The 13,745-nt window shown below is 41.3% G+C and overlaps 1 protein-coding gene and 1 pseudogene across 1 annotated transcript in view; both read right to left on the bottom strand.

Moving 5' to 3' along the window:
* Positions 1–335: 335 nt before the first annotated feature.
* The window catches only part of LOC119409507 (protein MTSS 1), a 51,541-nt gene continuing 38,131 nt past the window's right edge, over positions 336–13,745 (bottom strand). The window contains exons 7-16 of the mRNA XM_037676398.1: positions 9,639–9,796; positions 9,395–9,502; positions 9,147–9,244; positions 7,606–7,870; positions 6,592–6,702; positions 6,023–6,244; positions 5,631–5,846; positions 3,336–3,495; positions 2,926–3,204; positions 336–882 (exon numbers count right to left, since the gene is read on the bottom strand). Coding sequence (XP_037532326.1) covers positions 455–882; positions 2,926–3,204; positions 3,336–3,495; positions 5,631–5,846; positions 6,023–6,244; positions 6,592–6,702; positions 7,606–7,870; positions 9,147–9,244; positions 9,395–9,502; positions 9,639–9,796 — 2,045 coding nt within the window. The 3' untranslated portion in view covers positions 336–454. The remainder of the gene's footprint in view (positions 883–2,925; positions 3,205–3,335; positions 3,496–5,630; positions 5,847–6,022; positions 6,245–6,591; positions 6,703–7,605; positions 7,871–9,146; positions 9,245–9,394; positions 9,503–9,638; positions 9,797–13,745) is intronic.
* Positions 1,502–1,598, bottom strand: LOC119410448 (annotated as a pseudogene).

The following is a 13,745-nucleotide window of genomic DNA, read 5'->3' as shown; positions in this document are numbered from 1 at the left end:
TGAGGGTCCACATCAGGCTGAGGGTCCACATCAGGCTGAGGGTCCACATTTGCACAAACAGTTTAATGCTCTGGTGAACATCTTCAGTCCTCCTGGGTCCGGTGTCTCTGCTCAGACTCGCTAAGCTTCTTCAAAAACACCACAAGGAGGCCTCAGATCCACTTGTCCATCACAGATTTGGTGAACTTTGAAGAAGACCATCTTCAGAGATGTTTCCTGTCTTTGTTGAGGGTTCTAGTCGTGAGATCTTCCAGCAGGAAGGACATGTTACATTTAGACCGAATACAGCAGATTTTCCTTAACATGAACAAAACATGACTTTGTTTTAGATTGCACTCAGAACAAGATTTGTTTTTACAAAGCTTTTGACCAAACACTGTTCAGAAGATGCTCCGTGTCCTGGACAAGAGGTCACATGCTTCCTGTGACCCCGCCTGCCGACCAGATGACATCATCACACGATGAGCGGTGCAGAGCGATCGTTGGTGAGGGTTCTCTTGAGTTTGACCCCCTTGCGGATGGCCACCAGCATGTTTGCTTCCTCTCCTGCTCCCTCTTGGTGCTGCTGGGTCAGCTGGTGGGGCGGGGGTGCAGTGGGCAGGTTGCTGGAGGCCTGACTGCTCCAGGATGCCACAGGAAGCAAACCAACCTCCTTGTGTCCTGAAAGTGTTGGAGAATCTGAGCTGGACTCTCCGCCCTCCACCTCCTCTGCACTCCTGACCCCATTCACAGCTCCAGGCACTGTGGGGGGTTTCACAGGCACCACGGGGGTCCGGATGGGAATGGGACCTGCACCCAAGGAGCCTGAGCGGCGGGCTGAGGGTTTGGAAGGTGTGCGGCGAATTGTAGCCACGCCTGGGGTGACAATGACTGGACCATGGCCTGTAGGGAGGGAAGAAAGGCATTATGGGAGCTGGATCAAAGACACAACCTCTGACTGAAACTAAAGTTTAGATTATGACAGAACCCAACTGTCTGCACATCTGGATTTCATAACGTTTGAAAATGTTTAATTACATTAATATTAAAGTATATAATATTTAATAACAGGTGGCACGGTGGCTCAGTTGGTAGAGCTGCTGCCTCTCTATGAGGAGGTCGCCAGATCAAATCTGGGCCAGGGGGTTCTTTCTGGGTGGAGTTGGCATGTTCTCTCTGTGCATGCGTGGGTTTTCTCCAGGTACTCTGGTTTATTGAGCATGCATCAGGATACTCTGGTTTCCTCCCACAGACCAAAAACATGCACGTTAGACTGATTGGTGGCTCTAAATGGTCCCTAGGTGTGAGTGAGAGAGAGAATGGTTGTTTGTCTCTGTGATGGGTTCGTAAATGGGCTGGCGATTTACAGAAGAAATGGGATCAGGCTACATCGTGAAGCCAAGTAGGATACCAAAAACAGGAACATGTCAGCGTTGAACTTAATTTATCATGAATCATCTGCATAAAGCAGTGGAAAGACACCGGGGAGGAACTATAACATGTTTTGTGTAACCAAAAAGTGAAAAATGAGGAACGCTTCACGAGTTTGCGTGTCAGGGGACCATGCTAATCTTCTCTGTATCATTCCAATTTTAGTGTATGTGCTACCGAAGTAACACATCTCATGTTAGGCCACGAGCAAAATTTATAGAGCTTTGACCTGAGTCTCTCTCACTGATGATTCCAATGAGGAACATTCGTGGTCAAAGTAGGTAGAGGCAGGAGAAATGCAGCAAAAACAAGTTTTAAAGCTGCTCAGAAACAATAATGACCAATAATTAGTGAGTCTGAATCAGTTTGACTTGGTTCTTATTTTTAATTATTTTGTATTCAGTTCTAGCTGTTGAAGAACAGATGCATGATGGGAAATCATGGCTGGCTGCTTGATGTACGAGACTGGATCGGCTGATAAGCTAGGCAGCATCTAAACCTTAATTCAAATATGTTCTTGTTTCTAGTATTTGACCTTTGACATCTTGTATGACCGTTATAACTTCTTTTATTTGAAACAAAGAAACTGTCCAGATGACCTGACTGAAAAATGTTGGATTATATACCTGGATTATTGACTTTGTTCTTTTATTTGATTTTTATTTAATTTTGTTGAATTGTTGTTGTTTGTACCTCAGCTGTGTTCTTTGTTTAAAACAGGCCCCTCCTGTAAATGAGTCCTCACGACTCAGTGAGAACAACCTTTATAAATAACGGTTGAATGAATGAAAGAATGAATGAATGATGGACTGGAAACATGTCCAGGTGTCCCCACCTCTCATACAGTGACTGTTGGACATGGACACCAGTGACCCGAAGCAGGTAAAGATGATAGATGGATGTAATAATATATAATAAAATATTTTCCACAAAACCTTTAATTGCTGACACAAATGAAATAAAAACGGGAAATTGAATGTTTTCAGAAACAGCAGTGCGAACGCTGAGTGTGAATGACGGCTGAAGTTTGATGAAGAAGCTGAAACTGAGTCGCTAAATCTGAAAGAAGCAAAAACTGACGCTCCAAGCTACAAGGAGCAAAAGGCTGGCTAAAAAGCTAAAAGTAGCCGAAGGGTAGCCTAAAGCTAAACGCAGCATAAGACAAAAACAGAGCTGAAGCAGATTTCAAAGAGAACAATGATTTAATCTTTGTCTTTGCTTTGGGAAAATATTTGTAAAATGTTAAATATTCTGATATTGTATTAAATTTACACATAAAAAAGTCATAACGGCTATCTCCTGACTGCACTGAGCATTTTTTAATGACTAAAATATTACAGAGTTCAGGACAAAAATATGAAGAACAAGAAAACAATGAATCAGTATTAACAACTTTAAAAAATAAACTAACAATCCAATTAAATCTTACTCAAATAAAAACAATCAACTCTTATTTTTAATAAACAACTTGATTCGAGTTGTGCTTTTATTTTGCTGAGAGTATGTTCGGCGTACCTGAAGGAGGAGGATGGTACAGCCCAGCAGCAGTGTAGGGATATGCTGCGGTGTGGTTGGGTGTGGCGGGGTACGGCCCCCCAGGTCCAGAAGCAGGAGGCTGAGAGCTGGGCAGCCCGGCTGTGGAGGCCGGTCGTTTGGTCTGGAACATGCGTCTGTAGGACTGACTGATGTCGCTGTTCCTGGGGATGGTGGAGGACTTGTCAAAGTCTGACTGCTGCTGCTGCTGCTGCTCAGGATCCTGGTCTCCAGCCATGGAGAAGTAGTCATAATCTGAGACTAAACAAAGACTAGATTAACAATCTGCTGACACATCCTCAGTTTATATAATCACAGTCATAATCTGACAATGGAAGAAACAAAGCAGATTAACAATCTGAGAGCGGATGTCAGCAGTGATCTTGTGCTACCTTGTGAGGGTATGGTGTCTTCAGAGCAGCACGGTGTGTTGGTCTGAGTGCTGTAGCCACTGGAGCACTGGATGGAGTCTCTACTGGAGCGCTGGGTGTCCAGCTCCAGACTCCCTGATAAGACCAGGGTCAGTTCATCAGGGGCCTCCATAGGATCCACCTGGACGAAACCAGATGAGGAGTCAACACATGGAAAACTAAAGACTGAGCTCTAAATCGCTGGCTGGATAAAGTTAAGTGCAGTTCATTAAAGTCTTTAACTCATTACAGCCAATTAATGTGAACTTTACTGGTGGGAGACTTTTCACAACGTCTGCAGGATTAACTGGAAACCCATCAACCTGGAGGCTGAGCTCAGAGATGCCACACAGCTTCATGTTTACATCAAAAAGCTTCATCATTTACTGGTGATAATAGATATTCACTAAATATCTTTGTAAAGAATGTGGCCATAATTACTGAAAATTACTCAAGTTTGCAAATATGAGGTTCCCAGATTTGAGGCATTTAAGACAAAGAAATGTTTGGTATCCGATGAAAAAAAAAAAAAAATCAAAATATAGAAACCATTTAATCAGAAATCCATCAAATGATTCTGAAAACCACTGCAGAGTCCTGAAGAACTGACATAAAACTGGTCACATTCATTTGTACATTTAAATACATAAATATGAGTTTATAAATGTTGGTAATTACAGATGAGCAATACTAAATATGTGAAAAGCTGACTGACTAAAGGCACCACTGATGAAATAATGGTCAACAACAATATTGCACTCATTACCATAATTGCCAGTGTACAAGCCACTATATTTTTTCTCACACTTTGTACCCATGTTTGGTTTATTTGTCATATCAACACAAGGTCAACAATACAAAGTACAATGAAATGCTCAGGACGAGAAGAACCGCCTGGACTCGCCAAAAAAAACAACAGCAAACATCAACGCATGCAACAAAAATACAAAAACAGGGCGCCACAAGTGAAAAGGAAATAAATCCATGAATAAATTAAATAAATAAACTCCATGGTTTATGTGCAGGAGCGGCCAATTTATGTATTTTTTTATTGTAATAATTACTATTTTATATTTTATTTTGACAGGCTTCCTGCCATTTTTCGGCAGCTTCCTGCCGCCGAATAACACTTTCCTTAGACAGAGCAGGGTGCTCATACAGCTGCACACTGCCCACCCCTCTCGGGGACGAGCTTTTGTGACACAGAATGAATGCCTCAGGTAATCACATGTACCAAACCGCTTGTTCAAAGTTTCAAATTCCATAACTCCACCCACTGTGTCATCATGTGACCAGAAGTCTAATCTGAATGACCAAAGAGGCAGTCTCCAGGGCCCATCCCCCAAGACAGACGTGCATTAATTTATTCAGATCAGTTACTGTATTTTGCCCGTCATGCACAGACCTGTTCATCTGCACTGATAATGGAAGATGCACGGAGAATTTCTTACGACGCAGCTCTCAAGTTAAAAGCAATCGATCTGGCTGTCGAAGGAGGAAACACCGAGGTGGTGTGTGATTATGTTTTTCTAAGACTTGAAGAGGACTTTAGTTCACAGGAGGACAAAGAACATAGCGATGAGTGACTTTTGGTCAACTACCGTACTTTTTTTTTTTTTCTGTGTTAAAGGCATTAAAAAACAACAACAACAACATTTACCAGCTGTTTCCCTCCGGGTCATGTGGGCTCCGTTGAGCAGAAGTCGTCAAAATTAATTTTTAAAGCAGTCAAGTCTGGTACATATTTTAATAAAAGCTTTAAAATTCTTTCAGTGTGACATCTTTCTGTGTACGGTAAATATGTTTAAATACCAGTACAGTATCTCATGTAAGCTCATATCCGAATGCATGAAACGAAGTGGAGGAGACAACGAACAGGAGGGGCTCTTCCCCCTTCCTCCGCCTCATGTGGGCTCTGCTCAGCAGAAATCACATCAAATTTATTTAGAAAGTACATTTAAAAACTGCCGCTGTTACCAAAAGTGTTCTTATGTTCATTTTGTAGGTTCAATGGTTTTAACCATGTGTCAGACAGTGAAGCATCATGAACACTTATGATGATCACCAAGCCATAGTCAATGAAACGCCATCTGGTGGCTGATTCTTGTACTGCAACAACAGCTGAACATGATGCATAGAGCTGGGCACAGACTCTGATAATGAACGGTGGATGCACGCGGCTTAAAACAGGTAAGTGTTATTTATGTACAAAATTATGATTTATCTTAAATTTAGTATGTGCAGCTTACAGTCAGGTGTGTGAAAACAAGGACCAACCTTCTGAGGTGCAGCCATGGTCCTGTCCCTGTCTTCCAACAGGCTTGGTGTTTGTAGCCCAGCAGAAGGAGCTGAGACTGAAGCATGGCCTGAAGGGGGGGTGATCTCACTGGTTACGCTCCCATTAATGTCCACCACAGCTGGAGTCTCCTTGTTTTTCTTCCTCCTCAGTGTGTTAACCATAGGCTGATCGTAGGGTCCAGGTTTTGCCCAGTCCTGTAAACAAAGCTGTTTGTTGTTGATTCTCCGCATTTTTCTGATATGCTTCTAAAAACAAACAAAAAAAATCTAAAAGTCTTTATTTTACAGAGGTTAAAAAACAAACCACTGAGCAAAAACATCTGATGTGACCAACATGTGAATGAACATGAAGTCTGAGGAGGTGAACAGACCTTCCAGCTGGGGACTCGTGATGAAGGCACCATGGGGGAACCCAACATGCAGTAGCTGGGGAAGTCTGGCAGCAAAGCTGAGGCTGGACGTGACCATGAGCGGGAAGGACCGTAGGTGGAGGATGAGGGGGAGGATGGAGGGAAGAAGGGGAAGGCTGAGCCCCCATTGCTCTGCAGGTAGGGGGGACTGGCTGGACTGTAGTGGTCGAAACCATTGGACAACTGATGGAGAGGGTACCAATGGGAGGAGGGGTGAGAACAGAACCAAGATGGAGAAACAAACAACAAAGGGATAAATGACTGAACTTATGAACACTGAAAAAACTCAATCGAAACATCACAACAAAAATGAGGCTGAATTATTCAAACTAAGAGGACTTATTTTGAGAAACAAGACAAAGGACAGGAGTTGGTCACAAACACCGAACTAAAAGAACCAAACTGGAAAAAATGATGCGGAGCAGATGGGGTTATACTTCTGTGATTAAAAACAAGCTGACAGCTTCCACTGCCAAGTTTGTGGTTAGGTGTGTTTAAACAAATGACATGCACGGTGGAAGAGTTTTCACCTCTTCAGGAGTGGACTGAAGCGCAGCAGCAGCCAAAGAGGAGGGGGAGTTGCATTCAACGTGAAGCTGCCCAGTTTCTGCATTCTCAGGGGAGCTGGAAGTGGGACAAGGCTAGGACAGAGAGGACAGAGAGCGGCAGGCAGGAAGTGGAATGGCACCAGGGAAAAGAAGAAGAGGAGAGGAGTTGAAAGAAAGATGGCAGGTAGACAGAGAGAGGCTGTTTTAAAACAGAGAAGCCTTTTTCTCCACAGTTATCACAGTTAGTGAGAACAATCAGGTGAGGACGTCAACATTCAAAGAGGAGCAGTAAACGGCCATCCTTCAGCAGCAGCATGTTAGGATTGGTTAAAGAGGCTCAGGGACAGTTATTAAACAGTTCTGGAAGTCAGCAACATGTAGAAGCTGCTCCACATCAAACACCAGGAAATACACCCAGAGAGACTCTGCAGGAGAGCTGACTGCAGACCTACACTGACAGTGGATCAGGTCTACACTGGAAGTGGATCAGGTCTACAATGGAAGTGGATCAGGTCTACAATGGAAGTGGATCAGGTCTACAATGGAAGTGGATTAGGTCTACAATGGCAGTGGATCAGGTCTACAATGGAAGTGGATCAGGTCTACAATGGAAGTGGATCAGGCAAACACTTGAAGTGGAGCAGGTCTGCACTGGCAGTGGATCAGGTCTATGCTGGAAGTGGATCAGGTCTACAATGGAAGTGGATCAGGTCTATGCTGGAAGTGGATCAGGTCTACTATGGAAGTGGATCAGTCCTACGCTGGAAGTGGAGCAGGTCTACACTTGAAGTGGATCAGGCCTACGCTGGAAGTGGATCAGGCCAACACTTGAAGTGGATCAGGTATATACTGGCAGTGGATCAGGTCTACACTGGAAGTGGAGCAGGTATATACTGGCAGTGGATCAGGTCTACACTGGAAGTGGAGCAGGTATACACTGGCAGTGGATCAGGTCTACACTGGAAGTGGATCAGAATGCAATGCAGCTTTTCTTACCTTTGTCTCAGCAGCCAGTGGGGAGGAGGAGATGAACAATGCGTTTTGGTCCTGCGATGACGAAATGAAGCCCGAATCGTGGGAAGAGATGCTAGAGAGCCGAGCTGGGGCCTGCTGGGGTGCTGTGGAGCTGCGGTGTCGATGGCGGGGGTGACAATGATGAAAGACGTGGTGTGAAGAAGAGGAGGAAGAAGAGGAGGAAGGAGAATGAGAGTGAGAGCCACTGGATCCTCTGGAGTCACTACTGTTAACGCTGTTCAGACTACTGTGAAAGGGCAAGGAGCGAGAGATGAAGGATCACACAAAGACGTTTGTCCATGAGAGGGCGGGTAAAGAGATTCAACTCCACCAGACGTTAAAGATAAAAGAGACAAGGAGGAGATGAAAGCAGAAGATGGGGGAAGGGGGGGACATGGAGGAGACAAGGTGGGAATAATTAACACAGCACACCAAGATGGAATGAGCAGTGAGTGGATCTAATCGGCATATATATTCAGGATCTAATCCGAATATAATATGGATCAAATCAGGATCTAATCCCATATAATCAAAATAACAATAAATAAAAATGAGTGAAACTAAAACACTCATGAAACTAAAAAACAACAATGAAAACAAGAAACAACAAAAACACAGGGTCCGATTAATCATAAAATACATACAATGTGCATGGAAGTTACACATAAGCTGTACAAAGAAATGCACAACAGGACTGAAATGATCAGTTATTAATCACACAAACCAAAATAATTTAGACAAGATATATTTTACACTTTTTGTCTTGTAAATGTAGGTCTATATTTATACTGATATATGTTTCAATTTTGGTTTAATGCCACAAATATGTTCCATTTAATCTTAGACATGGACGTTAAAAGACCGGGAATGAATCTTTCAGTGATTCATAAATTGCACAAGTCACCCCCCCCCAGACAAACATGACAGCATTTGTAGATTTAAGGTTCAGATTTAACCATCAACCAGAACTCAAGGACAGATTTGACAAGATCTGAACAGGATAGCTGCAAAGCAACACCAAAACTAGACGTTACATTTCTTCAGAAATCAGAAAGGCATAAAGCAGAGATGAAAGTGAAGACATAGTCTGAACAGCAGAAAATCGCAGCTTTCTAACGTTTAGGAACCGTTCTTTTAGATCAACCCAGAGAAAACGCTTGGTTCTAAATATGATGTGAGCAAAAATCAGATAGGAGCATCATTCAGGCTCGTTCTGACCACTACACTGGCAGACAAAAAGATTTTTACACCACAGTAAAGATTTTAGATTTGTTAACATGACAACTTTGATCCCACATGTATACATTACGGTAATTTTGATTTTGCAAATCATTATATACAGTAATAATGAATGCATATAAACATGCTCTTTGCCTTTGAAGAGTGGTGAATAATTTTAGGTATTTATATTCCAAATATAATGAGTTTAGAACTGGGTTGCATTGATTGGGGTCAGGAAGTACAAACGGTAAAGGTTTTCCTTGACTTGTTTTGAACTCGGAGGTCTGACTGGAGGACCTCACCTGCACATGCTGGACTTCCTGGACATGGTGGTGCTCGGGGATGAGGGTGGTGTTTGATATGACCAATAATAATCTGAGCCCTTTAGGTCCAATATCACCTAAAAAGAAGAAAATCAAAATTGTGTTTATTACTAAGAGGAAAAAAAAATGTAAACACACTTTAGAGGAAATTATTTTTCAATTGAGCCCCAAAATAAAATGTTAAAGGATTATTATCTGAGTGTCTTTTGTGTGATATTTATCCTCACTTGTTCACTGGCAGGAGGAAGCTTGTGGGGGTCCGAGGTCAGGGCCTTGAGGTCCTCAGAGATGGTCTGGAGATGGGAAACTTCTGCCAGCATAGAGATCTCCTCATCCTACAAACATGAAAGTCATTAGGAGCAAAGACACGTACACAATCAGTCAATTTTAAATGGTACGTTGTGTGAAAAAAGGCGATTTAAATAAAAAACAACAAACGAGCAGCGGAGCGTTGTTTCCTGCTGTACTCACCACTACAGGCTGCAGCATGGCTACAAAACAGCAGAACCTCTGTCTCTCCTCGATCAGAGCCTTCCTCAAAGCTTGTTTCTCCGTTTCCTCCAAGAGAATGAATTTATCACTGACGTCCTGCATCGCACTGTCCAGCTGAGGCTGAAAATCACCACGTCCTGTCAAACGAAATGGACACAAACACAAAAACTACTGTCAGTAGGGGGAAGAAAACCCATTAAAACTGGGCAATCTAAAAAAAACTGAAAATACAACTTTCTGACAATTTACAAGTACTAAACACAATCTAAAGATACAAAAACATGAATGAAGCCAGAAAATGTGAATATGTGGAATGAAGAATATTTGGTGCTGGTCACTTTTGCTCCGTCTGGTACCAGAGTGTGATCAGAACTGTTCCCATGTCTCAACATGAAGACACTGACACTGAAGGGTTTCTGGAGCTTGTTCAAGAGGAGCAAAAAGGTTATCGACTCCACGCTAATCTGTTGTTAACCCAACAGTTCTCTGTCAAAGACATCATATTCTGAGAGTTTCTACACAGAAGCCTGAACCACCGTGTCTCAGCTTTTATAAAGACAAGAAGCCCACCCAGATGTTTAGATGGTCTGAATGTACCTCCAGAGAAGGACATTTACAGTTTCAGGGTTATATTATATTCACCGCTGTGCGACTAAACAGAAACATGTGTGCATGCATCGTGTGTGTGATTTAAAGAGAGGATGCCCCGAAGACAAATCAAGACCTCTTGAGATTTGAAGGAGGCAGGAAGGCTGGCGACTGCCTCTGATAGAACGTGGGCCTCTGAGCTGTTATCTAACCATCGAAGCTACACAAACAGTTTTAACTTGGATGCATCGAGGTCGAGACAACACAAGTCTGCGGCCTCTGTCTGAACAAAGATAATAAACTGGTATCTGTGGTTGTTTGGAAAATAAGTAGTCAGTAAACTTTTCATAAACTAAACCAGCAGACCCTGCTATAGATTAGGAGGTCATCGTTGTAGTTTATTATTTTATTAATTTCACTAATACAACTAATATGACTAGCTGTGACAGCTAATATGTTTATTGCTGCTGCACTATGTGGCTGCATCATGTATGATACAGTATCTATGCATCTACCTTACCATCATAGTTCAATCTCAATCTACTTATTTCATTATTATTACTATTATGATTACTCACTACCTGTGCAATAAATAACCTGTCACACAGCCTGTGTAGTATAAGTTATGTGCAATATATATGTGCATTTTAGCTTATATTACTACCTTGAAATACTTATTCATACAAATTCATCCAGCTTGCACCGTTAAAATTCTACCATGTTGTTGTTTACTATCTCTCTTTAGGACCTTTTAAATATTATAATTGTTTTTTTCCCTTTTTGGTGCTTTAGTTTGTAACCTTATTGCATGCTTTAGTATTTCTTGTTTGTTTGTTCTTTGTTTTTAGTAAGTAAAAATCTGTTCTTCTCATCCAGAGCATTTCATTGTCCTGTTAATCTTGTGTTAACCTTGCATATGACTAATAAACACAACTTGACCACCAGTCAGCTAGACCAAAATTAAAACATTAACACATCATTTCCAGTGGCATGCAGTCCACATACCAACACTGTATTCTAAACATGAAATAAAAATATTAGGGGTAAGTTTAATTCTGAAGGCATTCCTAAACCAAATATATGTTGACTCAGTATAAACAGATTTGCCGTTTGTGTAGAAGTTGTTCAGCAGCGCTGTCAGAGAGAGCGATGCTGCACTCACATGGAGAAGCTGTTTGGCAGCTGGGACCCTGTAGAGTCAAAAATGAAGAAAACCCAAAAGTCCAAATGGCAACATATATTTTAGTCCCATATTGATCCAAACAGAACTTTTAGTGCAGATCAGTGCACAATCACATTGTCCAAAAGTTGTCTGACAGAACATGAACATATTTGCTGGTTTTCAGGACCAAACTAATTATCTCTGACCCTGCAGGCACAATCTGGTTTCCTGTACACGCTGCCTTGGATAAGATTTTTAAGTCAGGGTGACACTGAATAATGCTGTAATCACTCGTTATGAACTTTTCCATCATTACTGACATGTAACGCAGAAAAAAAAAACGTTATTAGAATTTTACGAAGTGAAATACTCAACAGCGGAAAGCACAGAAAGTTAATCAGTTAAAAACTTTATTACTGACAACACAAATTCTCTGAGTGTCCGCTGTAAAGTTCTGGCTGTATTAAAAATACAACAAGTAATAAGTTTTAAACTCCAGATCCGTTTGGCCTCGACACAGAAAACCAGCTTCTCTAGCCTCAAAACCAAGTTTGTGGTTCCGATCCGTTTTCTCAACAAAGCCAAAGTGGTTTTGGAAAGGCGCCACTGTAAGCCGCCGTGCTTCATCCGAGACAAACAGAAAGACAAACGGTTTCTTTATTACCAATTTAGTAGTCTGCGAGCAGTTTGAGAAATGTCTTAAACTGCATATATGAACCTTTAAAGGGGTCAAAAGTTTTAATCCGCTGTGCACCTACAAGTCCACAGATTCAGCAAATCCTAAACGAAGTGAATCGTAACTTTACCAGTTCCAAACATAACCACAGGAATGATGTAGTTCATCCTGGCATGAACATCCATTTGTGGACAGAAGTGTTGTCGGTGATGAGCTGAGCTGTTGTAATATTTCTCTGTCTGCCACCAACCGTTCTGTGGTTTCTGTGGAATGGACTTGTGCATCTGTGCAACAATACAAACAAACACGTTACTGCAGCTTTTTTATTTTGCTTTTAAGCATAATAAATGAGTATAATTTCCTGCAAAGGATCAATAAATCCATCCAAACACTAAGATTTATTGAAGATCTGCGTCGACACCTTTAACTTCGCTGATCTGCACAAAGTATGAATTAGAAAAAAGACAAGAACAAAACACTAAAGACTTAAGACTTTTGACTGTATTCTACACTAGCTCAAAGTGATTTTACAAAAAGAGGTTGAGACGGTACATTGTGCATATGAATGTACATGTGCACAGACAAATGGGATTAACTGCTGCCAGTGTTCTCATGGCCGAGAATTAAATTAGGTTGTAATTTCAGACTGCTGATGTTTCAGGTCAGGAAAACACCCTCGAGACAGAAAACAAACATCAGAGCTTGAAAAGCCACCAGGTGGTATGTTTTTGTTGTGTGTGAGAAAATAAGCCACTTCTCTTTCAGTTTACAGGGATTAATGCAGCAAAAAATCTTCTGACTGGAAATGTTTTCTATCCAAGCACCCCTCCCCGCAACACCATACATTCAAGAGCTTTTTCCAGCATGTAGGTCACTTCTCAAAGGTTTTCTTGTAAAGAGGAGTGTACTGTGTGCATGACCTTAGTAAAAGTACACAGTATAGTGTTCTCTAATGAAGTACCATCAGGACCAACATCATTTGGAAAGAAGAGATGGTTTGAACAACTTTTCTCTAGTTTACTTTTATGTCATTTCAGTGTTTTCAATTGAGGGTTGCCAGATATATATATTTTTACTTATAACACAGAAAGTCTTAGCAGAGTATAAATTAACTTAGAATGATTTTTTTTAATTTGCCACACTGACAGATTTCTCCATTTAAATTATTTTTTTCATTTAATAAGATTATATTTACAGGATTTCAGATCATGTAGTTATTTAATACCATTTGTTTTTCATATTTATTAAATTACATTTATCACAGTACAGTTACCTCTCAGTAAGTTTCTAAATATAATCAAGTTCAGGTCATCCTAACAGCTACAACAGCTTGTTGTTGTTAAAACACTGTGTAGAACTGAGTTTAGTAGATATTTATGAAAAACTACAAACAACCTGATTCTCAGCGAGAACTTTGTGAGTTTTGGGGAAAAATTTAAGTTAAACGGAGATACACATCTCTGCTATAATCTGGGGCATATATAGTCATCTTTTAGCACTAATATTTATTTAGAAAAACTAAAGCAGCTGAAATGACCTCTCTCATTGTGAGAAACTCAACAGACTGCGCACTCCCTCGGCGCTCTACGTCTCTCTACGTCTCTCTATGTGTCTCTATGTGTGTCTATGTGTGTCTATGTGTGTCTATGTGTGTCTATGT

This window comes from Nematolebias whitei, chromosome 5, assembly GCF_014905685.2.
Source record: "Nematolebias whitei isolate Nwh7 chromosome 5, NemWhi1, whole genome shotgun sequence".
In the NCBI taxonomy this organism is placed as follows: Eukaryota; Metazoa; Chordata; class Actinopteri; order Cyprinodontiformes; family Rivulidae; genus Nematolebias; species Nematolebias whitei.
Note: the sequence above shows the minus strand (reverse complement) of the source record. Positions and strands in the feature narration are given on the sequence as shown.